This window comes from Cyclopterus lumpus, chromosome 19 (genome assembly GCF_009769545.1).
Source record: "Cyclopterus lumpus isolate fCycLum1 chromosome 19, fCycLum1.pri, whole genome shotgun sequence".
Taxonomy (NCBI): domain Eukaryota; kingdom Metazoa; phylum Chordata; class Actinopteri; order Perciformes; family Cyclopteridae; genus Cyclopterus; species Cyclopterus lumpus.
This window is the reverse complement of record NC_046984.1, coordinates 3,927,968-3,955,642: the sequence shown is the minus strand read 5'-3', so window position 1 is coordinate 3,955,642 and position 27,675 is coordinate 3,927,968. Positions and strand designations below refer to the sequence as shown.

The following is a 27,675-nucleotide window of genomic DNA, read 5'->3' as shown; positions in this document are numbered from 1 at the left end:
CTTTCTCACACATACACATACACACTCTCACTCTCTCTCTCTCTCTCTCTCTCTCTCTCTCTCTCTCTCTCTCTCGCACGCACGCACACACACACACACACACACACACACACACACACACACACACACACACACACACTTTATCCAGGTGAGCGGCGGTGACGGAGAGGGTTAACTCCCTTCCTGTACCGCTATCTCTTCCCCACCCTGTTAGAAGTTAAAAAGCTCCACACCTCTGTGTGTCAAGCCTCCCCCCCCACCCCCCTCCTACTGCATTCCACCCCGACAGGAGTTCACCTGTGTGGGCTTGAGGCCGGGTTGCCAGGCCCCGCCCCCCCGGCCTTGGGAGTGGCATGCGGAGCGGAACACTGCCTGCAGGCTGTGGGAAACGACTTTGTGACTCTTGCGTTTTACACGACAGCGCGCTCGCACCGGCGGGCACGTTTTCTTCTGGTCAAATATTTGAGTTTGAACATCATGGCTGCCACATGTCGTTGCTCCCGTCTCCTTGGAAGTAAAGCCACTCACAAGGCCAGAGGGCCCGATCAGAGGCAAAGCAAAACTACTCTGCTACAAGTAAAAGTCCTGCATCTAAAAGTAATACACTTGACCTATGTGGATTATAAATATCATTGTCTAATTTACTCCTTTACACTTTAATATTCAATATTGCAGCTGGCCAATTTAAATTAGATATCCACCCGGACATCAATAAAGTATTATTGATATAATCATTTTGATTAGTATTTTGATAATATTTTATATTCTCAATCTGAATCTGGAGAGTAACTAGTAACGATGATGTGGACTAGAAGTGTAAAGTAGCAGGAAATGGAAACACTCCAAAATGTACTTACGTACAGAACTAAATGTAAATACAACTAAAGCTGCATGCTTATTGTCAGGGAACGATTGAGGTCTTGGTTAGAATGTAAGTTAGATACCTTATACACCCTTACCCTTCAAATGATCAGAATATGTTCTTAGTTCCAACTCTAAACCTTTAACATAGCCCATGTGCCCAAAATCTCAAAGTCATTTTTTGACGAGCCACATTCCTCTTAATTATACGTCTGAACAGAGCTTTGATGAATCATTTGCGATTTCCCTGAGGCATTAATAAGTGCTATTGTGAAACCTCCTTGTGGATCCATTCACAAGTGTTTTTCTGAAGATGTTCGGGAGGCGGTTTGGTCCACCATAATGCATAGAGATGAGTATCGTCTGCATAGAGACGATACTCATCTCTATGCAGACGACACACAGATGTGCATGTCTTCACCACCGCTGGTGAATTGGTTCAGTGCGTTAATTGTACAAAACGTGTGGATGATACAACATCATTGTCCAGCTCACATTATCCCTTAATTAATTAGCATTTAAGCAATTTAGCACAGACTCCTTTACCCACTGAGCACGTTATATTTTTGGTTTCAGTAAGGACCGACCTAAAAACTAAATTCCCGTTGTTTCCTCTCGGTAATCGCCTACTTTTAAATCCAGCCTTTTTCTGGAATTACCACCGTAATCTATTTTGGTTGTTGGAGAATTTCTTTGTGTTGCAACCTCGGAGGAAAGCAGTAGGAGTTCCAGATATAGGGCAAGTGTGAGCGGTTCCGTTTATTATGTGTGTGTCCAGTGGACCACACATCGGGTGTTAAAAGGTCGCACTACACCCCATCGCACACCTCATAACTGGACTCAAGAGACACTAATCTGGGACTCTAGCAGTTAACGTGACCCGGAGGAGAAAACAACCTTTTCCCCCTCTTCACTGTACATACCACACTGGGCAATCCGAACGGGGGACGTACACAGGCAAGCTCCTAGCAACCAGATCTGGTTTGACACAATGGCTGACTTCTTTCGAGGAGGAGGGGGGGGGGGGGGGGGGGGACAACCTCTGCAGAGACAACTCCCCCTCCCCCTCCCCCTCTTCTTTCTTGGCTGACACTTTGGCAGTGAGGCCAGTCTAAACAGCCCTTTCACTTGTTGAAGGAGGACCTACTTTATTATGTTTCTAGTCCGAGAAAGGGATCCTGCACTTTTCAGGCTCGATTTGAGCTTTCAGTAAACATAATGACTCCCAGCAGTTAGTACATATTCTAAATACAGTGAGTACATATTATAAATGTCTATAGTCTATTATAAATGTGGAAAAAAAGAATGAAATCTGGACCTGCACTATATAAATAATACAAAATGCATCATCATACCCAAGGAGTTTCTACCCCCAGAAAGCTAAATATGATTGAATAAACAGTAAATTACTAATTACTGTTATTATATAATATAGAGTGTAAACCTACAAAAAAGTTCCGCTCTGTAATTTCGTCTATAAAGACGTTTTTTGGTGTCCCGTCTGAAAAGCAAAAGTCGGTGTTAACTTATTTTCACACTCTTTTGTAGCATAATAAACATATATCTGAAACCTCACCAAGGAGTTCAGTTGCCTAAACAACAGGTTCTGCGCTGCACGGCGTTCTGATGGACGGTCAAAACAAGAAAAATAATTTGAACCATTTGAACCATTGTATGATGACGAGGCCACATTGTACATTGACAGCGATGCACAACGTTGAAACCAGATTGAAAGTGCGTGTTATGTTTAACCATGACTGACACTGAATCAATACTAATTCACACACACACCTCAAATGTCTGTTTGCCAGTCCTCAATTGATAAAATATTTGGTGTGAAATGGGTTCATTGAGACTATATTGATGACATGTTTCAATGGTGAATTTTATTTCATGTAAAAAGTGAAATTGAATAGGTTATTGAACACTTGACACACAGAGCTGTGGGATTACTTCACTTACTGTGAACAAGGTGCTGCTGTGGGGAACCGGACCTCGTCAGCACAAATGATGCACATGTTGTTGGCAAACCATAAGAATAAAAAAAGATACACAAAAATAAAGAAGAATTGTATACGTTTTTGGATACAGAGTGAAATCCCAAAAAGAAAGTCTCTCCTTCTACTTCCAGCCACAGTCCAGTCCGTGCCCAACTCCTCGCCCATCTACATGACAAAAAGTGCACTCTTTTTTTTTGGATCAGTGAGTTCATTCACTGGATATAATGGCGTCTTCCCCCTTTTTTCCCCCTTTCCCCCCTCCAATAAATCTGTCCCAGTGTAGAGACAACACTCGGCCTTCTTGGAGTCAGTGGGAGGGGTCCCATTGGGAGGAACGGCTTGCCCGATCTGAAACCGAGTGGTGTCTCGCTGCTGGACTTCTGTGCTCAGCACGGTTTGTCCATAACGAACACCATGTTCAAGCATAAGGTGGCTCATACGTGTACCTGGTACCAGAACACCTTAGACCATAGATCAATGATCAACTTTGTAATTGTATCATCTGATCTGCGGCTGTATGTCTTGGACACTCGGGTGAAGAGAGGAGCAGAGCTGTCCGATTGAACCATGTTCAATTCAATTCAATTCAGTTTATTTTGTATAGCCCAATATCACAAATTACAAATTTGCCTCAGAGGGCTTTACAATCTGTACACATACGACATCCCTGACCTTTGACCTCACATCGGATCAGGAAAAACTACCCAAAAAATAACCTTTCACAGGGAAAAAAGGGAAGAAACCTTCAGGAGAGCAACAGAGGAGGATCCCTCTCCCCGGATGGACAGATGCAATAGATGTCATGTGTACAGAATGAACAGCATTACAAAGTTACATAAACACATTACATGAATATGACAATGTATGAATGGAACTCCAATCCATGAAACAGAAGGAGGTAGAGAGGAAGGGGGGCGGGGCATCAGCAGGGCCAACGTGGGAGGCCGGTTCACCAGGCATCAGACACCTCCAGGTCCAATGGACCCTATGAGACGTGAAGTCACAAAGACTCCGGGGAGGAAGCAGAGTTAATAAGGTGCAATGGAGAGATGTAAATTCATGCATAAGGAGAGAGAGAAGATGAGATAGGTGCTCAGTGTATCCTAAAACATCCCCCAGCAGCCTATAAGCCTATAGCAGCATATCAAGGGGCTCGACCAGGGCAAACCTGATTCAGCCCTAACTATAAGCACTATTAAAGAGGAAAGTCTTAAGTCTATTCTTGAATGAGGTGACTGTGTCTGCCTCCCGGACTGTAAGTGGAAGCTGGTTCCATAAAAGAGGAGCTTGATAACTGAAGGCTCTTGATCCCATCCTACTTTTTAGGACTCTAGGAACCACAAGTAGCCCCGCATTTAGTGAGCGCAGCTCTCTAGTGGGGCAATATGGTACTACAAGCTCCTTAAGATATGAAGGTGCATCACCAATCAAGGCTTTGTAGGTGAGGAGGAGAATTTTAAATGTGATTCTTGATTTTACTTTCGACCGGGTCCCTCTGGGTTTATTGTGGGGGGTGCTGCGGAAGTATGGCATGCCAGACTCGTTGCAACGGGCTATCTGGCCTCTGTACACATGCAGTAGGAGCTGTGTTCGCATTCTCGGCATTAAGTCCGACACGGCCTCCGCCAGTGCTGCCCTTTATCACCGGTCCTGTTCGTGATTTTCAAGGACAAGATATCTAGGCGCAGCCAGGAGACGGAGAGGATCGGGTTCATTGTCTCTCTGCTGTTTGCAGATGATGTGATCATGTTGGCCTCCTCGGACGGAGAGAGTCAGCACCTCCAAATCTGAGGCCATGGTGCTCTGCCGGAAACCGGTGGATTGCTCCCTCCAGGTGGGGGCGGACTGCCTACCCCAAGCGAAGGAGTTCAAGTATCTCGGGGTCTTGTTCACGAGTGAGGGTAAGATAGAGCGGGAGATCGACAGGCGGATCGGTGAGGCGGAAGCAGTAAAACAGGCGTCGCACCGGACCGTCGTGGTGAAGAAGGAGCTGAGGCGCAGGACGAAACTCTCATTTTACTGGTCGGTCTACGTTCCAACCCTCACCCATGGTCACGAACCCTGGGTCGTGACCGATAGAATACAAGCGTGCCTACGTGCTTACATGCCTCCTGGACGCCTCCCATTAGAGGTTTTCCAGGCCCGTCCAACTGGGAGGAGACCCCCGGACAAGCTGGTGGGATTATATCTTCCAGCTAGCCGGTGGTCAGCCTGCTGAGACCCGACCCCGGGTTAAGCTGATGCAAATGGATGGATGGATTTTGATTTTGTTAAATCAAAGCATATTAAAACAAATGTAAACAAAAAAATGATGTTATATTAATTAAATTATTATTCCAAAAGGTTTACCATTAAAGCCCAATGTGTCATATATGTAATATTTCAGATATTTGACACTATTTTGAAAGCAATGTCAGAAATGTGTTCCATGTGGTATTAAATCTCTTTTATGTCGCCCATATTTTTCCTTGAAGGAGAAATGTGTCCGGGTTCTTATGTTAAGTTGACCTACCTAGTTACCGTAAGGGTTAACATCTAAAAAAAAAAAAATACAATGCTCACATTTTGGACAAGTCTTGTGTAAACACCTGAGTCAACTCTGCGTGACGTCAGCGGGATGGGGAGCTTATTGAGGGGAAAGTTGCGACCTGTTCAGTACAAGTTGTACATTTGGGTGTGTCTCGTGGGCCCACCTGCACAAGTGCGCGCACACACAGGAACACACACACACACTTGCATTTTTCATAACAGTGAATCATCCTGATAGCGTTCCTTCGAGGACATCCTGTGTAACTGTTGCACAGCGCGTTGAGTTTATTCTCCTTGTCACACCTTACGGGGTTTTAAAATCAAATTACTGGAACTGATCAACTTCAACTTGTGAAGAACCTGAATTAATAATAATATTAATAATAATAATAATAATCCATTTAATTTATATAGCGCTTTTTAAGAAAACCTGAATAGTGCACATAATTATATGCACAAGTTTCTCCCTCTTCGTGTATGTATTCATTTCATAGCTCCACATCAATGCAACCAGACAGGCCATAATAATATAGAGAACAAAGGTTTGTTTTCCAGACACCATTTCATTATACATGTTACTTTATTCATTTTTGTGCTTTGTGATTGACCTTCAATAATCCAGCACACTCTGACCCACGTTGTATTTTCTCCATCCTCAAATCAATCGAGCTGGGAGGGAAATCCTTAATCTGCCGATGTGGACGCCAGCTGAGCCCAACACATCGGCCCCTCGGCGAGGCGCTGCGTTTCTCTTCTTGAATTCCGGGGCTCTGCAGAAACATGTCAAGGAACAGCAACACAGGCATTTTGTTCATCTCCTGCACCAAACGCATCACTGCCCTCGTGGCTCAGCAGCCGAACGGCGGAATGATTCAGCCTCAAGTCATCAATGACTCGGGGCGATGCCACAATCTGTTCTCTTAACCCTGTTAACCCTGGAGGGTGCAGTGCAGTGCCCCCCCCCCCCCCCCCCCAGATCTCACTGGAGAATGTGGATCCTTTTGAAAAAAGAAAAGAAAAAGAAGTGCAACCTTCTTCATTTTTGCGTATTTATTTATGCGTTTAGTCAAAAGGCTGCACCCACATTCCCTATCCGATGGTGTGAAAGAGTCATGAAAGAAAAATTTGCGGTTTGCAACAGTAAACAAATGGGTCAAGCTCTTAGTTTTAGATAACAGTGAAGAACTTTGGCTTCCTCACACTGTGGACTTTAAACCCAGAGTGGTGCTTCAGCAGTACACCGACTTCTTACCTCACTTACACCCCACCCTCCTCCCCGATAGAAGTCAGATGTGGAGACTGGAGACGTGAGGAAGAGCACAAGTCAAAACTCCACCTGGTGCACACATGCATTCCCTGAGAGGAAAGACAAACGGGGTGTGTGTGTGTGTGTGTGTGTGTGTGTGAGAGAGAGCTCCTTCAGTCCGCCTGCAGTCTTCATTTCATGTAAAGCTTTGCTACACAGTGAAACAGAAGCTTTGTTGGGTGCTCCTCTGGCCTGAAGAGGTTCACGCAGAAAGTGGTGAACAGGACGTTGTATTGCCGGTCGTGAATAGTTTAAAAAACGGACAACAAGCCAACTGAAAAGACAGCATCGGATCCGTTTATTTCCCTCATCATCAATACATATGTACAAGTGTAAAAAATCTCTTACCTTTTAGTCGGTTAATTTGCCAATGATGGGAACAAAATAAAACATGTCGACCTAGAACACATGAATGCTGCAGGATGCAGTGAAATACTGCACCAAAACTATGGATGGAAAAATATATACACATTTTCAGATATGATCTACCAGGTCCGTTAGGGACCCTTTTTCCTTTATGCAAACATTGTTCTCTTCAATACCCTCTTCATACTAACAACTGTTGCCAACAAATATATATATTAAAAAAAAGTAATGAATGTTTTATGAGCATGAGATCTGCATGCACCACACTTTTTTTTTTAAAGAGGATCCATGAGTTTTTCACAACACTGCAAATTTGTCTTCATGAGGCAATCGTGCAGATGTAATCCCCGAGATAAGTCGGCAGTGAAGTCTTTAGGCCAGTCCTTGTGTAGCAGAGGGGGGTTTGTGAGTCGGTTCTAAGAGTCCAGAAGTTCATTTGTGCCTCCCTCTCTCGCTCTGCTTCCTTCAACACACACACACACACACACACACACACACATATATATATATATATATATATATATATATATATATATATATGTGTGTGTGTATATGTATATATATATAATGAGCACAGGTCTTCCAGCTGCGTGCGAGGTCGAGAACGCAGACGGATCACTGCTTCGCCTTCTTCAGGATGGTGCCCACCGCAGAGATGACGGTGGTCTTGGTGCCGCTGGCGGTGGTCGTCACGGAGACGACGGCCGGCAAGGTGGCCGTGGTGGTGATGAGGGCGGGCTGGGCCAGGGTCACGGGGATTGCCGAGTCCCACTTGCTTTTCCTCTTCTGGGCCTCTGCTGAGGAGAGTAAACAGGGTGACAGTAAGCACAAGGCCCGACATCACGCGCGTTAAGCAGTGGAGTCGTGACCACGTGTGGCGCTGTGGAGCATTTGTGCGTTTAGTTTAGTTCCTGCCGTGCGCGCGCATTAGCGCAGACATGTGGCGGGCCAGTCTCGACGTCGGGCTTCCGCGCTATTCCGCCGGAATTGATCCTTCGCTAAGTCCCGCCCCTCGAACGCAGGTTGGCCAATCATAGCGTACCATCAAGCAAGCTCAAAACCAGACAACCGACAACTACCCAGCTCCGCCCCACAGGCTCCCACGCAACGGTTTTAGATTGTCTGCATTGTCGGGCTGATTTTGTGGATTTGGAGCTGCTCGCGGGGAAACGTTGTGTAACGTTGTGTAAGCCGACGGAGCGGTCGGCTTAGCGAAGGGTCAATTGGGGCAAGAAAGGTAGCAGTGCACCAACAAGGCAGTGTTCATAAAGATTGCTAGCTAACAAATGTGCAATTATTATTATTTACATTGGAAATTAAATCAAGTTAACTCTACAGGGCCTAAGGTCAAATTGATTCAAGTTTGAGGAATTGTCAAACATAAATCTCTGTTTCCCTAAATGTTGCATAAAGGCTATTTAATCATGACATGATTATTACAGATAGGAGTTGCAATGATCAAGTGATGTTTATATAAATAACAAAAAAATATCAAATAGCCTTAGCATTAAAGGGGAATAGAATTTTCTTTGAATTTCCCCCAATAAACTCATACAAAAAATAATCCCTCTCCATCATCCTCACTTATGACCCACTAGAAGTGCCTGCCCCCCGCCTGGGGCGGACATTTACCTGTGGCCGTGGTGGTGGCGGTGCTGCTGGTGGTGGAGGCGGCTGTGCTGGAGGGGATGGTGCCCTTCTTAGTCCCTGTGACAAACTCAATCTGTGAAAACGCACAGAACGTTAGACGGTTTTCTCGGCGCTGCTGGATGTGCGAACCGGCTTTAAAAACCCCAACGACCGCAGCCTGTTGCTGCTTGTCAACTCAAGGGGGCACATCGGCGGTGACAGTATTTGCAAACGAAGGGTGGGGTGGGGGGGGATTGTGTGACTCGCTCCCTCCGTCTCCGTGAGAATAACCAAGCAGCTCCTGTGGGGTACGTGTTCATTCAAGTCCCGTGTCTGAACTAGGGCGCAGCTGCTGGAACGATGCTGCTGATGGTAGCAGCACGTATCACCCCGGAGTGATTATTCAGCATAACTACCACAAGCAGAAATAGCTGGCAAAGAAGGACACACTCAGGTGTTTTTTTTTTTTAAGTGCACTCCTACAGAAAAACAGTGAAAAACACGGATGGACACGGCTTTGTGTTTGGGCCGGGGCTGCAGTAAACTTGGCAATGCGGTTTTCGGCGCGTGTCTGGTGGAGGAGCTTCAGTAGAAATGAAGTGAAGCTGGTGGAGACTTGCCCATGACGCAACAGAGAAGAGATCCGACAGCTTTTTCTCTTTTGGGGGGGGCATTGTCAGACTCACCTTGGTCCGCTCCTTCTTGGCTTTCTCCAGTTTGTCCATCTCCACTTTCTGGGCTTTGGCTGGAAGGATAAAACACGTACACACACACACACACACACACACACGCACACACACACACGTTTGTCGAATTTTATTCCCACTGAGCTGCGAGGGAGAAGTCAAAGTAAAAGCAGCTTACCGAGAGCTTCATAGTAGGAGTCCTCTGACCAGCCGTGAGGATCGAACATATCTTTCGGGTAGTTCGTTCCCAGTTCATCGATGCTGCAAAACTGAATGAGCTTCTCGTAAATGCTAAAAAAAAAAAAAAAAAAGGGGAAAGAAAAAGCTAATGAAACGGGCGGATATAATGAAGGAGCTTGTTTAAGTGTTTACACTATGTGTAGCACTCTGTGTGTGTGTGTGTGTGTGTGCGTACTTTCAGCGGAGCTGCTGCGTACCTCGGGTTTCTAAATTCTTTCTTTTTCTGGATGTGGTTGTTTGTGTCAAAATCTCCATGGAGCTTCCTCTCGTACAGCTTGTGGATCTTGTCCTGTTGCAATAAATAAATAAATAAATAAATCAACGATGGACGTGAGCAGACAGCGGATCTCCCCACCCGAACACGGCATCAGTGTGGCAGAATAAACAGAGCGATACATGATGCAAGGGGCAGTGTGAATGGCGCTATTGTGTCCGAGGTTTTTCTGATACCTGCGGGAAATATTTGACAACCAGGTTCAGCTGAGCCACAAGCAGCTGGCAGGTGTGGCCCGGGCACCGGCGCTGATGAATGAGGGCCAACAAGGAACTAGATGGCAGATGGGAAAGTGGCTCGTAGGAGAGGCTGTTACTAATGTAAACAAACATGTTTAAAAAAAAAAAGAGAAAAAGAAGCTTGATAGGGGTGCTTGTTTTTAAATCTGCCACCACTGCGATTGTGATTTGGTCAGGTATAGGCACGGCCATCATCTTTGGGGGCTTCGAAGCTTCAGTGGGAAATATTCCATCTCTTTACGAGAGTCAATAAAAGAAACAGATCTCAAGTCAGGTGTACAGCGAGAATCTGTTGGTTTTTTTTCTTCTCTTGGGGCAGGTTGTGACGGGAGGAGACGAGCTGTCGAACTTTCCTCCGACTCACGGCCTTCGTTTCCTCATGTCGTACTTCACCATGCCGCCGTAGTCTGATGAGAGTCGAGGACTTACCCTTTATTATTAAAGGATTTACACGTTTATTGAAACAAAAACCAGCGACAAAAGGTTTTGTTGGGAAGCGACCTGAACCTACGCCTTGGCTCCATGTCACTTCTACTTCAACTAATGGTTTGCTTCATTTTTAGGGAAAATGTGACCTCAAGGTCGGGTGCTCGGTTGTGAAAACCGAGTGGTGGTTTAAAATAAATCTGCGAGAAACACATTCGAAAAAACACGTGCGCCTCTGTTCCTCCCTGGCCCTCGGGGCAGGGATATCCAGGCTGCTCAGGTGAATCATGAGCTGCTCATGCCAGCTGTGTGTCCTGACCTGCCTCGGCACCCGGTTGCAGTGAGAGGGAGCAGCGCTGGGTGACGCTTAATCGACAGAAGATGACACTGGGTGCTGCTTTAATTATGGGGGGAGGGGGGGGAAGACTGAATGCATGTCTAACCCCTTGGAGGGCGCAGAGAGGGGGGGCGGGGTGGGGACTTCTAGATCGCTCACTTGCTGTGGAGAAACGGGTTATTTTGAGTGCATCTGCACCGAGAAGAAGCTCTAAACTTTAACTTGTGCCGACTACAAAAGGGGGGAGAGAGAGTGTTTACTGTGTGTTTGCTTATGAAACCAGTCGTAACCCTTTGGTAATATAAATGCACTACCCGGAAAGTGTTTCTCCAGCGCACAAAACAAGCCTACAGACATGTTAAAACAACGCCGGGCACCCGGGACCATTCCAGCAAGCTCGCAGAAAAACCTCACACACCCTCGCTCGCACGAGACCGGCGGTGCAATACCACAGTGTAACGTTTAAGATGACCGACAGTGCTTGAGTAACCGGAACAACAGCGGGTGGAGGCGTGCTTACCTGCAGTTGGCTCGAGCAGCGTCCGGGGGGCTCGGGGGGGATCCTGATCTTGTCGGGTGACATGTTCCTCACCTTTTCCGAGAACAGAGCTGGCCGGGGAGACAGCGACACAAAAAGTGAGCACATGTGTGTTTTTACCTCGCTGTCGCACTCGGACAAAGGTTAAACAGTTTTGAGCGTCTGAATCAACGGACGGTGGGATGAGGCTATGCACTGGAGAGCAAACTCAAGTTGATCAGACAAGGGGCACAAACATTGCTGGCAAATTCATGAGCATCCTTGTTGTTCATCATTATGCATTGTGTAGGGCAGTAGTTTGAAGTTTGCAGTGCAGTGTAAGGAGTGCACGTTCGCAGCCCAGGGAGTGGCAGTTTGGGCTTGTGAGGAGAAGAGAGGTTCCCCTCCTCCCTCTCCCCTCCTCCCTTTACACCCTTGTTTTCCTCTCCCTGCTTGACTAGCCTCACTCTGCAGCCTCAGTGTCACCCGACATCCCAATCAGACACAGCTTTTACAGGCATTCAGCAGCCGTCAATCACGCTCTGAATAAGTGCTGCAAGCTGCGTGTGCGTGTGTACACGTACTAACGGAGGAGCTCGGCTGGCTCGTTCTTGGGAAGATCGGCGACAAGTCAAAACTTGACGGGCTGCGAGAAGATTTTTTTCTGTCTTTTAGCTTTGCTGAACTCCATCTTAGAAAACACAAGAGGAAAATTACAGCCAGGTCCTCTTACCCTGTGCAGGATCAGCAATCTCTGGGGGGGGGGGGGGGGGGGAAGAGTGGCCAGGAGGGTTTTTCGTGTTTTTGGATGGAACAATTACATATCTTTAGGCAGATACGGATATCAATAATCGAGATTTGTAAAAATAAACAAATTATTATAATATATATACAAAGGAGCCCGTAAAATATGACCTTTTATAAGAGCTAGCTAGCGCCTATGTGGTGTCACAGCTAACAGCCGTACCCTGCATGCCCTTTCGGTCGTGTAACAGTCAATAGGGGTCCCCTATTAAACTACAGGGTGTACACAAAGCACACTATTAATAAGTATATCCCATATAGATCTCACTCACACTAACATGCGGATGCCCAGAAGTTAGCGTTTACCAAGTGAAACATATTAGCGTAGCGTGTTAGCACGCTACCTTTTGCTCAAAGTGCAGCTGAGGCTGATGGGAACGTCGTGAGTTCTGCAGGCACAGCTACAAAAATAAACAGACAGACTTTCTGAATGCCCTCAAACATATCTTGGCAAATCCTTTGGTACTTATCAGTCGACACATACGCAGATATGACACATCTGTAAGAAGCTAATAATATGTGGCTATGATTTACGAGGAGCAGGGCGTTGTCTTTGTTGACGAGACTCAAAGGCATGCCATGCATGTATGCACACAATTTTGGACATTAAAAAATAAATGTAAAATGAGCAGGTATACAGTCACGTGGAGATGAATGGTTCCATGGAGTCAAGTAGTCTAAACGACCCATATTTTAAAACACAGAATATACCACAGCCTCCAACTACAAAAAGCTTGACAAGGCAAGTCTGGTGAGTCAGCAGCATTAGGTGTGAGCTTGTTATTTCCCCGAACTCTCTCACATAACACACAATTACACGTGTGGCTGCAACGCGTGGCTGAAGCCTGCTAATCTACTCCAGACATCGGGAGATTTAGATGACAATCTAAGAGCCTTGTGGGACAAATTCTCATTTTAAAAACACCTAAATAAAGTCTGCACCCTCGGAAGTAGCAACGGAAGTGTGAATAAATCACAGCCAAGTGTGATAAATATCCCCGTTTCTAATTTCAGATCAGTACGAGGGGGAGCGTCAGGAAGTGTTCGGGGACTCGGAGCGATTAAACTGACAGAGAAAAGATGATGTCCCCTCAACAGAATTACCATCTGTGGGAAAACAGACAGAAAGTCACAGTCTGTGCCCCGCAGGGCGCTTTCGGACAGACGGACAATGTCTTCAGTGAGCGGACAAAGGGCCGTCTTCAGCCTGCTGACGGGCGGCGTTTTGCTAGAGCCACTGTGACATTTACTGACAGGCGACACAGAGGAGCCAAGTCCCGCTGGAGTAATGCCAAAGTGACCGGGCCCGGGCGATGAGGCACAGAAAATGGGGGCTGTTGTTTCAAAACTAAAATTGTTCTGAAGCATTTCCTATGAGACTTCTCTTTCTTTCTTTTTTTCACGAGTGGAAGTGGTGATGATCCGTGGGCAGAAGCCACCGAGTGCACTTAACTACCGCTCTCCCTCCAAAAAGGAAGGCTTCTTACTTAAGTACACTTTTAGAACACACTAGCAGCGCGCAAGAAGCAATTTCCCTTTCATGCTGTTTTAGAACAAGCTGGAGTGGAGTAGCGGGCTCCAACAATGTTGCAGCCAGTGTGTGTAGTCGAGGCCTTCCCTTTCAAAATTAAACCATTTCTCTGTGAGGTTCATTTTGATTATTCTCATCAGTGCTCCCCCCCCTCACTGTAACACATTACTACACATCACTTCCTGGTGGTATTTTGGCATCAAAAGTGCTGCTCCCTGCATCGCTCATATCCTGTCTGATCTGACGCCCGCTTACACACCTGTGCAGGTCAGGCATTACTCACTAACCGCTGCCGGCTCCCTGGGTCATAACCCACATGTCAGTGGACAAAGGCTTTTAGAACTCACCCTGGTCTAGTTAGTGAGTCAGAGACAGTGCACCAACACCCAACGGACACAATAAAATACAAAGCGTCTTGTACATATATATATGAAATACTTAATACTTTGTAATACCTTCTGAGGCTGTTTTAAAAGGAGAGACTTCAAGACCTGCAGATACCCCTTGATACACAGTTAGTGCTCTAGTGACACCCAGGCAGTTTGTATGTGAGATTGACTCAAAGTAATCTTCAGTGACATTTTGATGATGTCAGTGGGGCTCTTTGGTGTGTGTGTTTTTTTTAATTTTTATATAGTGTTCGGACAACAATGCAGCTTTGTGGCACAGAGTAATACGATCTATCGCACTTTTGATAGACAAACAATAACACATGGGGAGTTGGTCGTGTGTGTGTGTGTGTGTGTGAGAACTCACCAACTAACTCATTGGGGTCCTTTCTTTCTACTTCTGCGATCTGTAAAAAGAAAAAGGAGAAGAGGAGGAAAGAGAGGGGAAGAAGAGAGAAACAGAGAGACTCTTGATAATTAAATACTCTTTGGACAGGAGAATGTGATCATCAACAGCACCAGTGGAAGATCTTATCAAACCATGTTCCCAGCTTGGACATAGTGGGTCACAAGTGGGTTGGTGGGGTGAACTGGCCGTTCTTGTGAAAGATGTGGAGCTGGAAACAAAAGCCCATTCCACAAGTACCTGAAAGCTACAAATCCCAGATGCTAAATGCAATAGACAACGGGAGAATAGTTTCTAAGAAGTAATAGAAACCAGAATAGTACATCTAGGCAGCTTCCAGTGAATGCCTGAGCTCGGTGGGCGGAGTCTTGTACAGCCCCTGAAATATGCCACATGTTGTGCCAGCTCTGTGAGCAAAACACAGGTTCAGCACAAAGGAACAGCGCTGGTATTCACTCGTCGTCCCTTAGCAACTGCACGGGCACATCAAAGAATTGTCCTGAAGTTGGCCAAATCACAAGGAGGAAGAGGAGAAGGAGGGTTGGACAGAAAGACAGCAGAGCCTGCAGCCAATTTTTTTATTATATAAATGGCACCTGCTGTTTGAGAACGAGCCAATAAGATACAATTCAGTTCTCTGATCCACATCTGAGGTTTCTTTCCCATTTGGACGCCCTTCAGAGGAGGCTCAAGGTGACATTACGCTATAAAAACTGCAGCACTGGACCTGCAAGGATTCACTGTTTCTTTCTTCTGATAAGGAATTTAAACTTAGCCGCTAAGTACAAACCCAATCCATAACCAACACCAAGCCATAACCAACACCAACACCAATCCATAACCAACACCAATCCATAACCAACACCAATCCATAACCAACACCAAGCCATAACCAACACCAATCCATAACCAACACCAATCCATAACCAACACCAAGCCATGTCAGGTAGACGTTAAGAGCGTCGTTATTGGGGTCAACTTGCTGCCTGTAAACGACTCATTTTAATCCCAATATGTACGCGTTCGATGGCAGCAGTAACAACAACGAGATAACATTCAGCTGTTCTTCAGTGCCTACTTGTTGGCATCGAAATTTCTAATTGTTTTATTAAATCCGATTCCTTCATTGAGACTTATGCAAGAAGCTTTTATGGTCATATTTTGACTCTAACAGAAAGAGTGTACACTGGAGATGAAACCACCGTAAACATAACCAACACTAATCAAGGTTATACTCTGTTTTATTTAAACCACGATAAGCTTGACTTAAACATGCTTTGACACCAAATTACCGTTTACTTCCTAATTACAGAACTACTCTTGCAGTAACCGGGCAGAAAGCCATAGAAATATATAGCAAATTTCCTGAGAATCCATTCGCTGTGGTCGAAGAAGATCCAAGTATTGTGTGATGAACTTCTCCTTGATCATTTTCACGTTACTTATTGTACGAAATATGGACATGGCCTGGATCATTTTTGCGTTAGCTACTTATTGTATGATATATGGACATGATGACCTCGATAATTTTTACGTTAGCTACTTCATGTACGATATATGGACACGACCACGACCATTTTTAAGTTAGCTACTTATTGACAACATATGGACATGACTTTGATCATTTTTACGTTAGCTGCTTATTGTACGAAATATGGAGATGAACATAATATTTTTTACGGTATCTACTTATTGTAGGATATATGGACATTATGACCTCAATCATTTTTTTAATGTCATCTACTTATTGTACAATAAATGGATAGGACCGTGAACATGTTTGACCTTGATATTGCCCATTGTGTTGACATAATGTCACTAACACTATCGCCTGATGCCAGTATAAACAGCAGGGTTTCTCCATACCTTTATAAGACTTGGCAATGCAGAGACATTGGGCAATGTTATTAACAAAGCCAGAGAGTCCATTTCATTACTTGTTTTCATTACGTGGATTTATTAGCTTTTCATTGATTATTATTATTACCCATACACTGCCAGCGCTGTTATCTCTGCTTCACACCACAGCATATTGAAGAGATAAAACTCTCCCAAAACCACAGCGTATCAGATTATGATCAATCAAAGACAGGTTGTAAAGCAGAGCCTCAGACAGAGGAGACATTGTCAGAGTTGGATTGTTTCGGCCTGTACACTTATTTGATATTGGAGGAGTTCATCTGACTTACATAAACCCACAGCACCACCTGGTGAGCATGCTCCTTCATAGCACGAGAGGACAGCGTTTAATGTGCCATCCCTTTAGGTTAGTCACAAAACAAATGGGACCCTTCCTCAAATCCAATCCATCCCACACCAGGTGGGTGTTCAAATACCTCAACATCATCTGCTTCCCTCCCCTCGTCGGAGTCTTCCAGTTCCTGTAAAAAACAAAAATGCAGAAGGTTAACATAGTAAAAGATCAAAAGGAGATCAGAGCAGTGGGGTAGGGGGGACCAAGCAGTACAGACCAGATGACAGCCAGCAACCGGCTGCAAAACTGTCCAACCCCTTTGATGATTTATACCAGCCAGTCCTCCAAAGTCTTTGTTACGGGACATTACACAAGGGACATTATTTGGATTCTTCAAAAGTAAGTGAAAAGGGGCAGTCCACCAATTGTACATATGATAATAAGTTGTATAATATCATAGGGCTCTGGGGAAAGCTTTCTGGAGAATGAAAAATAACACTGAAGATGTCTCGATGGTCATCTTGACTTGAGACCTCACTTTCTTTAGCAGCAGGCCTGTGAAACCAACTGCCGACGCAAGGGGTTTGACAGTATTTAGGAGACTTGATGGCCTAATAAAAGATGCTGGTGTTGAGTTGCATTAAGGGGTGAGGTAGTCTGCTTTTGGAGCTTGATCCATACTTGGGACTAAAGGTCAGGATATCTTAGGCCGCTGCTTTGGTCTGCCTCGTGGGGGTCACTTCATGAAAGTGCAATACCAAACCGCCTTTAATCAAAGCTTTTGAACAGCATTGCAGTGCCACTGTACCAACACTGGTGCTTTGCACATCGTGGTCAAAGTTGACCGTTTATACAAAGCAACTAAAGATTAAAACCCAGCGTTGTATAACTGTGTCGGAGATGCAACTGTAGGTTTCTTTCTTGAGGAGGTAGTTATGCTGTTGTTGTTGTTGTTGTTGTTTTGGATTGATTCATTATATTGTACAGTGTTTTTAATATTGTTGCCGCTTTATGCCAAGCCAACATCTAGCAATATAATTTCGTCAAATACAAAAGATTACACATGACAGACTCAGATATAAATAAATTGAGTCAACACACAAAAAACTTCAACATAAAAGCAGTATTTACTGCAAGACTGGTGTACTGCATGGCATTACGCCACAGTGATGTTTTAGAGTTACGATCTACAAGTAAATATGATATGAAATGTAGGTCCTCTGTCATAATAGTCACTGCCTGTGTAATTCCCAAGATGATATCCTTAAAAACCTGTATGGTTTTCTCTGACCAACAATCCAAAACCAAAAGATATACACATTACAATTATATAAACACAGGAAAGCAGACTAAGCTATAACCAATGAATGCATGGTGTTTTAGCTAGAACTAAATGATTGTACATTTATTGGGATTAATAGAGTTAATAAAAAGAATTAGACCTCTAGTTAGGTGACCACTTTGTTTACATTTGGATCACTGATTATATCTTAAATATTGGAAACTGTGGTTGCACTTCAAAGTAGGAACATTTAAAAAAGGTATTGGTGTCCAAGTTTAATTGAACTCTGTCGGGATATTTGTGTCTAGAGAGCCAACTCTAAATAATGTAATAATAAATCTAAATGTTAAAACACAGTACAGGCCTGGTCATATGTAATAACAAACAAATACAATAAGACCACCATGGGCAAACAAATTCCAAACTTCTTTATGTTCTAAATACTCTGCAGCACTAGTAGTAGCTGTGTTTAACGTCAAGGGAGCACAGACAAGTTGATGATTACACATTCTTTGTAAAAGCACGCCCGATCTCAAAACACGACGTAGCTAATAACCAAACAAGCATTGGTGCGATCCTGTCAAGTATTTCATTCCTCCCAGAGTTCAGTAAAGACTCAAGTGTGTCGCATTAGATCCCCCTCATAATGAACATGTCAAAGGGCATCATATTCCCTACCACCACACACCCAGTGCTCTGCTTGTTCTTTAACTTAAAAATATATATGTGGAACTCAAGTACTGACCGAGTGGCTCTCTCTGCTTTCTTCATCTCCAGACACCTTGATCTCTGTATTCTCGGTCCGGTTCAGGTCATCGTCCCCGTAGCTGTACACCAGGCCACTAACATGCGCCCCTGATGACGGAGAGGGAGGCAAAGGGTCACCACACACAACATGTGTCAGATAACTACAGAAAGGCATTAGCAAGCAGCGCATAGGGGCTACAGTAACATACCACGAAGGATACTCCATTGATACATCCGGCAGTAAGATATAATATAAATAAATCCTGACATTACACTCTTTTTGTGAAAGAACAAGTGAAACCAGTACCGTTACGGGAAAACCAAAGACCTCTGTTGTTCAGAGCTTTACGTTTTTTAAAGATATTATTATGTGCCAGGTAGCGTCAAAAATACCAAAACAAAACCAACAATACCAAAACAAAACCAACAAGTTAATTTGTTTGTTTTTCATAAACAAATCTTGAATATATTGGGACACTTTGTCTCTAAATTAGCTAGCCAGGTTAGCTCCGAGCTAACGTTAGCTCCCACATGAATATCCGGGGTCCGCCTCGCACAGCAACATAACACAGCGTTTCGTAGCCACATAGGACCAACGAGACTGTTACACTTGTTATAACATACCCGTCTCCTCCGACTCGGACCCCGAGTCGGGCTCTGAATCGTCTCCATAATCTGCCAAAGAGGAAAGCAGAGCACTCTTTTTGCCGCTCGCCATTGCTGCGTCGCCTTGTGCGTCGCATAAACGCCCGGTCGCAGAGTAAATACGTCAGTGATAGCGTACCGCGTAGGAGACGGCGCGGCACTGGGAGATGTAGTCCTCAGGTTTATTTGGCGACGCGGAAAACGACGCGGAAAACCTAGAGCGTGGCTTCACAAGGGGAAGTGTTCAGCTTGACACATCAATATTCTTTTAATGTTAATATTGTTGATAAATGTGCAACATTTAAGTATTCAAACAAAGCACTACAATTAGCCTCCACAAACAGAATAGAAAAATGCTTTGTGTGAGTGTGTTTAATAATATATTATTAAAATTAGCATTTTGTTCTGCATATGTCAACATTACCTTTTGAAAGTAGTTGGCAGACTGGCCACCAGGCATCCGCTTTTGGTTGCCCAAACAAAAAAATATGGTAGCCACTTTCAGTCTTATGCGATTGAGATGCTAAGTTATGTCAGCTTAATAATGAAAATGTGACACATATACTGGAATTTGTCTGGAATCTTAATGCTTTGCAGTATATTTCTCCACCCAGCTCAAAGATGCCCTCATACTCCTCCCAAGACTTCACACATGACCTTGTTGGTTTTCTCTCAGGGTGGCCTGGCTCTTTTCTGTCAGTCGATCTAATTCCCATATTGGTTTGTGATGTTGACAGGTTGTTGAACTCTTCACATGAATGCACCAACTCACATGCAGCATTTTGGGGTTCTTTTTTAGATATCACTAATGTAACACATATTTATATATTATGTTCTAGTATTATTGCTGTCCCTATTTTTATATGTTAAAAGTGGTTGCCAAAGGACAATAATATATGTACCAATTTCTCATATTGGTTGCCGATGGCAACCCTTACCGTTGAGCTTAGCTTTGTATGTCCAGTCTCTGTTGTTACTTATTTATTAATAAATCCATCCACACATTCATGCACCAACCCAGTCTAATCTTCTGCTTCACTTTGGCCTTTCACGGGTTTCAAAGTCCTGTTGAGCAGACACTGATTTGATGACTGGATGCTACAGTATTAGAACCTTTGTTTTAATGCATTTCAGCATGAAGCAGGCAGTAATACACATGGCAATATAGGGACCCTGGAATGCATGTAATCAGGGATGTGTATGCTTTTTCTAAAGCTCCTCAAGGTTGTCTGAAGTTCATGGAGTATATATATATATATATATATATATATATATATATATACATATATATTATATAGTCAAATCAAAAGATAATTAAACTATCAATGATATTTTACAAGTGTTTGACTGAGAATGAATAAATTAATTTCAAGTCAAAACTGTGAATTCTATTTGAAAAATACATTTGACAAAAAAAGTTATTTTACTGTGGGCCTATAGGAAAATATTGTTTCAAAGTCAAATCTTGATACATCACTTCTTGCCATCTTTGGGAGCTATTACATAATACTTCAGTATGGTGGCTGAAGAGCTCATGAAGCTAACTGACAACACATACGTTCATGTGAAATGATAACAAGACTTCATCACAGTGGCGCGGTCGCACTCTCTTTATAGTGTCACCCAGGCACAAATACAGAAATGGAAAATAGCAAAGAAATCGGTCCCATCTCCACCACATTTAAAACAAACAAAAAAACACGACAAAAGTGGACAAGATACATTTTGACAAACGGTAATTTAACAGCGTGAGTCAGTTCTCTTCAAAGCGTCTAGAGCATCCCACCATTCTTCCTAATCCGCTTCTTCTTGTGGCTCTTCTTATGGCGGAAGCAGCATCCGTACAGCAACGCGAAGAGGACCAGAGATAGAACCCCCAGCACAAACACTCCCATGACCGCAACACCGCCCAGCGCCCACGGCTCCTGGCGCACCCGGTGCAGGAACCATTCCGCCCAGGCCTCGGGCCCGGGGTCGCCCGGGGTCGCCTGCTCTGGAACACTGCACGAGGAAACCAAAACAAGAGCTCAAATGGAGAATATGGACATTATACACCATCAATGCTTGTATGACATGTTTTTTATCGGCGCGTGCTAGACACAAATCTGCGAAAGTTCATCACCGTTGTCACCCGACACGTCCCCTGCTCGTGGACTCACCTCTCCTCGGCCATGTCCCGCTGAGTGGCCCTGTCACGGCTCGGTGACCCCTGGCAGTGCCTGAGTGCCCTGTGTGTGACAGCAGGTGGGTTCTTCCACCAGCAGCCCGTGAACCGTCCCAAACAGGAGTTCACCGCCGGGTTGTGCGGCGACTCCAGTGGCTCCGACTCTGGTGACACCTTCGGTGCCTTTGTGTGGGCAGGGCAAAGTAAACGCCCCTGGTTAATGTTTACTCAAAATGCACCGACTGGTGATACGGTCTGCATATAATAGTGCAGTGTTTTACTGCTGGGAGTAGATTCTTTTGCAGATGGTTCATTTTTTTTTTACATTTGATTGTGTAAAAAGAAACAAGTCCGTATTACATTAGTTTTTTTTATATATGTTGAACATTTCAAATACATCCACAAATGCAATAATGCAATGCCTCAGTAACAAAAAAGCAAAGACAAATCAACAACTATGTAATAAAACAAGAATACATCTGTAAAGGTTGTTTGTGAAACAATGAATAAGGCCCATATATCCCCCCCAAAAAGAAAGAGACGCTCTTCTTTTGGCCAGCAGAGGGCGCTCTGTCTTTTTTAGACTGGCAAGTGTCTATATATACATGAATTGGAATGTCTTTCACATTTTCCATGTTGTCTTTCACATTCCCTTTGAATATCACAGCGACATTCAGACCCAACTGTTGTTATTGTTGTATTTTATTGTCCTGGTCTGAGATGAACGTTGATGAATAAAGCCACTCTGCTGATTTATGAGGATTCCTAGTGGCATGGCTCTCCAGATGAGGATCCAAGTCTTCATCTCGGGTTGCTGGAAACATCATGTCCAAGAAACTACAACGACCCCGTGAAGGAGTTTCAGGGAGTCTGCTCTCTGTCTCATCCTCAGATGGACTGTACTCTGGAGGCCTGGTATTTTGGCTTACCACAGTAGCAGGACAACACGCAGGACAACACGATCAAGAGAAGGAACGTGGCTGAGAGAGGAGACAGGAGAGGGTTAGAGGGGGGGGTCAACTGCGAATTTATAATGTGAAACGAACCCACAGAGAAATATCAAATGATCCTGCAGTCCACCCCCTTCAAATATTTTAGCTTCTTTCATTGAACATTAGCGAAATGCATCTTCGTCAAACACTTTTTGCTGATTAGACAAAAAACTCACCAACAAACAGGATGATCACCATGAAGCCCCCCAGGTCCAGGGAATGGGCCTGTGGGAGACCCTGCAGTTTGATCCACACCTTCTGAAGAATATTCAACACCTCTTCTTTCACCTCCATGCTGAATCCCCGGAGATATGACAAAAGGCCTCGGGTCTTTCACAGAACTCGCGCAGCCACACCTGAAAGACACAGCGGGCTCGCTTGCTTGAGAAAATATATTCCGAATGTGGAAGCAAAGACTTATTTTTATTCTTCAGCTCCACCCTTTCGCTCCTGCAATTTTATCTTTCCACCCAGCAATTACCCCTCAAGCCTGGCGAGCGCATATGCCCTTCATCCCCAAATACTCCATGTGCTTTGTGAGTACTTATTATACAGCAGCACCCCTCATTAGCCTGCTGATTAACCTAGGTTGGGACGGAGGCGCGTGTTCCGGATACACCGCGTGCCTACGTGTGATTCCCTGCTCCGGCGACACACGGGGAGCCACCGTCCTGCATGTTCAGCATAATTATAAACAAGGTAGGCTATTTCAGGCCTGGCATTTCAAGACCCAGGCCTGTCACCATCACTGGAGCCAGCAGCTGTGTGTGGGTGAGATCCCCACAGGCGGACGCTACACAGGGCCGTGAAGTGGCAACAGGGACAGGAGGACATTGACGACGCCCAGACACCAGATGATCAACGGGTCAAGTGTTTCATGCACTGTGACAGACCCCGGATCAGTCCTGGTTGTACCAATACTGTGCCCTCCACTATGCTAAGTTGTACTCTGCTGGCCTACAAAGCGTGAGAGCAGCAACCACAGACGCAGTAAAGTTGTTCTTTCAAGTTTGTAAAAGTGTTTTCAAGTTTGCAGGCTGGCCCGGAAAAAACAGCATAACATGCAAAGAGCATACGATGTCCCAATTGTAGGCCTTTTAGGCAGATTGTTTTATGACACAAAGAAGCATAGCCATAGAACCTGTCGTACCTAACAAACACAGGCCACTCTGCCTGTTGATACAGCTTCAGGAAATGGCAACCAACAGTTTGTTTAACAATATAAATTATATCTTGATTATTCACAGTCCATAGTTCATATTTCAAGTTCTCTCTGTTTTTACTAAGAGCATGTCCATCCACTATTTATATATCGCTATATAATATCAATACAATAATGACCAAGTATGTATCTCAAAGGCATCCTAAACATAACCAGCTATGCTGCGCTCATAAGCCGGAGTTTGTTCCCGTGGTTTATGCTAACTAGCTGACGTCACTGCCTCTTTTCACCGACGTTATGTTGTTGGAATAATTAAACTAATTTACCACGTTTTGAATTACATAATGAGTAACGTTGTATGTAGTATGAGCGGGGCTCATCTCCTGTCTCACCTTTCAAAATGATCTCACGTTTAAAGTCAACGTCACGTGACGTGTTGCTCGCCCCGAAGCCAGACGGGTCGTTAATAATATACCGCTGGACACATAACCTAACTTATGTCATTAAAATAAATATATAAATATATGTCAGTTGTTCGTTTAATTACCCCAAATAGCTCATTAAATGTTTTTAAATATCAGGAAACTTAATTCCTGGCGTTGCTAGGCAACAGTTGAATAGGAAGGAGTGCTTTCACAAGGCTTAGCTAGTTTAGCATCGGCTAATGTAGCCTGTAGTAATTATATACTATACTATACTGTACTATAAGCTACTACAATACTACTTGTATGTCTTATTGTTATGTATTTTCTCTTATGTATATTGGTATTGCTTCAATTGTTTCTGTTTTTACCGTGTAAAGTGCCTTGAGTGCCTTTTAAAGCTATTCAAATAAATAAAAAAGTATTATTAAGTTCTCACTAGATGAGAAGGAGAGTAACAGTAGCCTCACATAAACCAATAGACCAAATGTAGACACATACAACCTTGGTTTTTTTTTTTTTTCAAATACACTGTTATTAAACGGGAATACATTATTTTAATTAATTTAATTGAACCTCGTTGTTATCAATATGTTCAGGAAGCGTCGGCTGTGTTCGTTACAAGACTGGCTTCCTCATGTTGATTTCAGAGTTGTTGTTTTTGTCGTTGTTATTTCTTGTGGTTGGCATGCTGTCACAATTTCTGTCGATAAAAGAGTCTGCAGCTCTTACAGGAAGAACCCAAATTTCCTGACATCGCGGCGGAGTGCAGAAATACTGAGTCCACTGGATAAACTCTTTCAAGCTCAGTTTGATTTCCAGCGTACACAATCAAATGTTTCCTCAAAAGTGCATTAAAATAGCTCTATATGCATATACGGAAGTTGTTTGTTCACGGGTGTGTACATTCTTGTTTGGTTTTCTGGACCCTCTGTTCAGAGCTGGCCCAAAGCACGTCTGACCTCTGCTGCTGACCCTCACTGCTCTGTGATCTCCTCACAGTCTTTGTCCTTCTTCTTTTTTTACTGCACTCCCACACCAAGGTTCATAACATAGAGACCAAAACACGCTGAAGAACTCTCGCTGTGATGAAGAAGACAACGATTTCTTTGTGTGGAGTCTTGAACTTGAAGGTGGTGTAAATAAGCGTGTGCCCCTGAAACAAACTCCTCTAGATTGAAATACACCTTCTTAGATGTTTTATTCTACTTGCTGAAAATGACAATTGCCTTTGTATGCAAAAAAAAAGAAAGAAAAGAAGTCTCACTCTTTATTGACGAGCAACATGGAAGTAAAAAACAACAAAAAACAGCCTCTTACCTCTGAAGTGAATGTGGTTCACTTTAAGAGCGTCACTGTTTCCACTGTTTGCCAACTCCTCCGTTCATGGAGAACCCAACTCAGCTCTATACATAAAACCGTCCACACGATGTTTCACAGACTTCTTCTTCTTCTTGTTTTCACCCCCTCCCCCTCTTCTCACTTGTTTAGTTTTTTCTCTCTTCTGATGTTTCTTTTGCCTGCTGGTCTCAGCCTCCTCCTCATCTAATTAGCCCTGATCCAGTTCAGAATGAGAAGACCGGCACTGGTAATCTGACCCTCTCGGCAGATCGGCTGGCTGGTTTATGTACGACTGCGAACTGCTCCTCCTGCGGGTGCGTGTTCACTTTCTCCCACTTACTAACTTCTGTTCTCAGGGAGTTTGTGTACCTCCTCCTCTTTTCGCCCTCCCTCTCTCTCCTCCCAGACTCCCTCCAAACAACTTCCCAAACACACCCGATCACTGCTGCTTATGCCGTCCCCCACTCCCCCTCACCCTCTGTCCACTCTGCACATCTGAACACTCATTCACTGTTTTCTCCTCCTCCCCTCTCTCTCTCTCTCTCTCTCTCGGTTTGCTGAAGACCAGCTGTGCCAGCAGGGCCCCTTTTTTGTCTTCAGTCACCGTGGAGACGAGGCTCCTTCTAAAAGGAGTAGGGGGGGGGGGGGGGGGGGGGGGGGGGGGGGGGGGGGGGGGTGTGCGTGCATCTGGTGTCCCACCAGCTGACTAATTCTCTTGAGCCCCGCACGTTTGCATTTGCTCCCGATTGCCTGCTGTTTTTCCCCTCAGTTGTGCACACATTGGAAGGAGGCTGACCTCGCAGGTCCCTGCATCTAAACCCGAGGTGGGGTCTCCTTCGCGACGGAAAGGGTCCCACAAAGAATGAGGGAAAGAACAATGAGGCGGTTCCTTTTCTCTTAGCTGCTTGTTTTCTGGCCTTTCTGGCGTGCGCTTTGATGAAAGTCAATTGTGCGGGTGTCCACAAGCACTAGAGGATCTTTGGACTTTCCAAGCTGATCCCATGCATCCACAAATGGCTATTAGTCATTTCCCTGAAATTCACAAGAACACTATGCAGAGTTCCTGTTGTGGAAGTGAGTTGACATGGAAGCTGTTGAAATGGGATGTTAAGACTACAGTTATTATACGTCTATTGTCTTGTAGTGTACTGTTGATCATTTTAGTTCATACAGCCCTATTGGATCTCAAGTGAAGAACCTATAATAAAAAAGAAGTAAAAAATGTCCCTTTTCTCTTAGTGTAAAGACGTACAAGTGGGCTGCATTCTGTTAACGATTCACAAAGAAGACGACCAACAGCCTGAGGCTTGGACTTAAGTCAGACCGCCGTTACATTTACATCTGTGAAGATCATGGAACTGGTTCACATTCTTCATTGTGTGTCCCCTTTTCTCCTTTTTAACAACGACATTTTCCACCGCCGGCTCCCGCTTGAAGGGTAGCCTACGCTAGGCAGTGTTGTGTCAGGCAGCCTGTGCATACTGTACTGTCAGCAGGAGTCATCTACAAATATGAATAGCAGTGCATTTTATTGAACACACTTTGCAAAGTCATCAAGACATTGACTCATAAGCACATTCATCTTCGGACGAAACAGAACTTCTGACAGCCGAAGAAGGAGCTGAAAACCAAACCGATGTTCGACGTCCCTGTAAGTGTTCTAACTGTTGTACGAGCTTGAGCCTCTGCAGTCACGAGGTATTACTCATGAGCTCGTCCTCAGTGTAACTTCACATCTCATCTCCATTGTAAATACGGCAGAAGAACAGACTGACTTGTTGTGGGGATGTCGTTGCCATTGATGGAAAGGGTCAATGGTTTATGAGTGAGTAGGGAGCCCATTGCGTAATAATAGGCTGATTTGCATCATAGACGCCCGTGTGATAGGATGTGTGGAGGCCTTGTGGACGGAGGAGGCCAGTTGAGTCAATCGGCATTCTGGCTTTGTTTGAGGCAGAATCAGAGTGTAACATGATAGCACTTGATACTGTCAGAGAGTGCCCTTTACACCCTTCACAACTGTACAGGATTAGAAGAACTTCATGAGTTTGCCTTGCAAAATTGTAAAACAGAAAATACCCACATTGACAGGGGGGAACCAGCAAATATTTGGCATTTGTATTCATTCATTTGTTTTATTTTCTTATTTTTTTAGCAAAATGACAAAAACTAAAACTTCACAGACG

General features: G+C 44.4%; 1 protein-coding gene and 1 long non-coding RNA gene across 2 annotated transcripts; both read right to left on the bottom strand.

Moving 5' to 3' along the window:
- Positions 1 to 6,971: 6,971 nt before the first annotated feature.
- On the bottom strand, positions 6,972 to 19,516 carry sap30bp (SAP30 binding protein). The gene is made up of 10 exons (XM_034559132.1): positions 19,388 to 19,516; positions 18,762 to 18,871; positions 16,877 to 16,921; positions 14,502 to 14,541; positions 11,414 to 11,502; positions 9,815 to 9,906; positions 9,556 to 9,668; positions 9,378 to 9,436; positions 8,695 to 8,785; positions 6,972 to 7,859 (listed from the first exon to the last, which is right to left on the bottom strand). Exons 1-10 carry the CDS (start codon positions 19,479 to 19,481, stop codon positions 7,678 to 7,680), a joined length of 915 nt encoding a protein of 304 aa, XP_034415023.1. The 5' UTR covers positions 19,482 to 19,516; the 3' UTR covers positions 6,972 to 7,677.
- Positions 19,517 to 21,928: 2,412 nt separating this feature from the next.
- LOC117748782 lies at positions 21,929 to 25,964 on the bottom strand. The gene is made up of 3 exons (XR_004611663.1): positions 25,469 to 25,964; positions 22,741 to 22,920; positions 21,929 to 22,552 (listed from the first exon to the last, which is right to left on the bottom strand). It is a non-coding gene; the product is annotated as an uncharacterized LOC117748782 (long non-coding RNA).
- Positions 25,965 to 27,675: the final 1,711 nt, after the last annotated feature.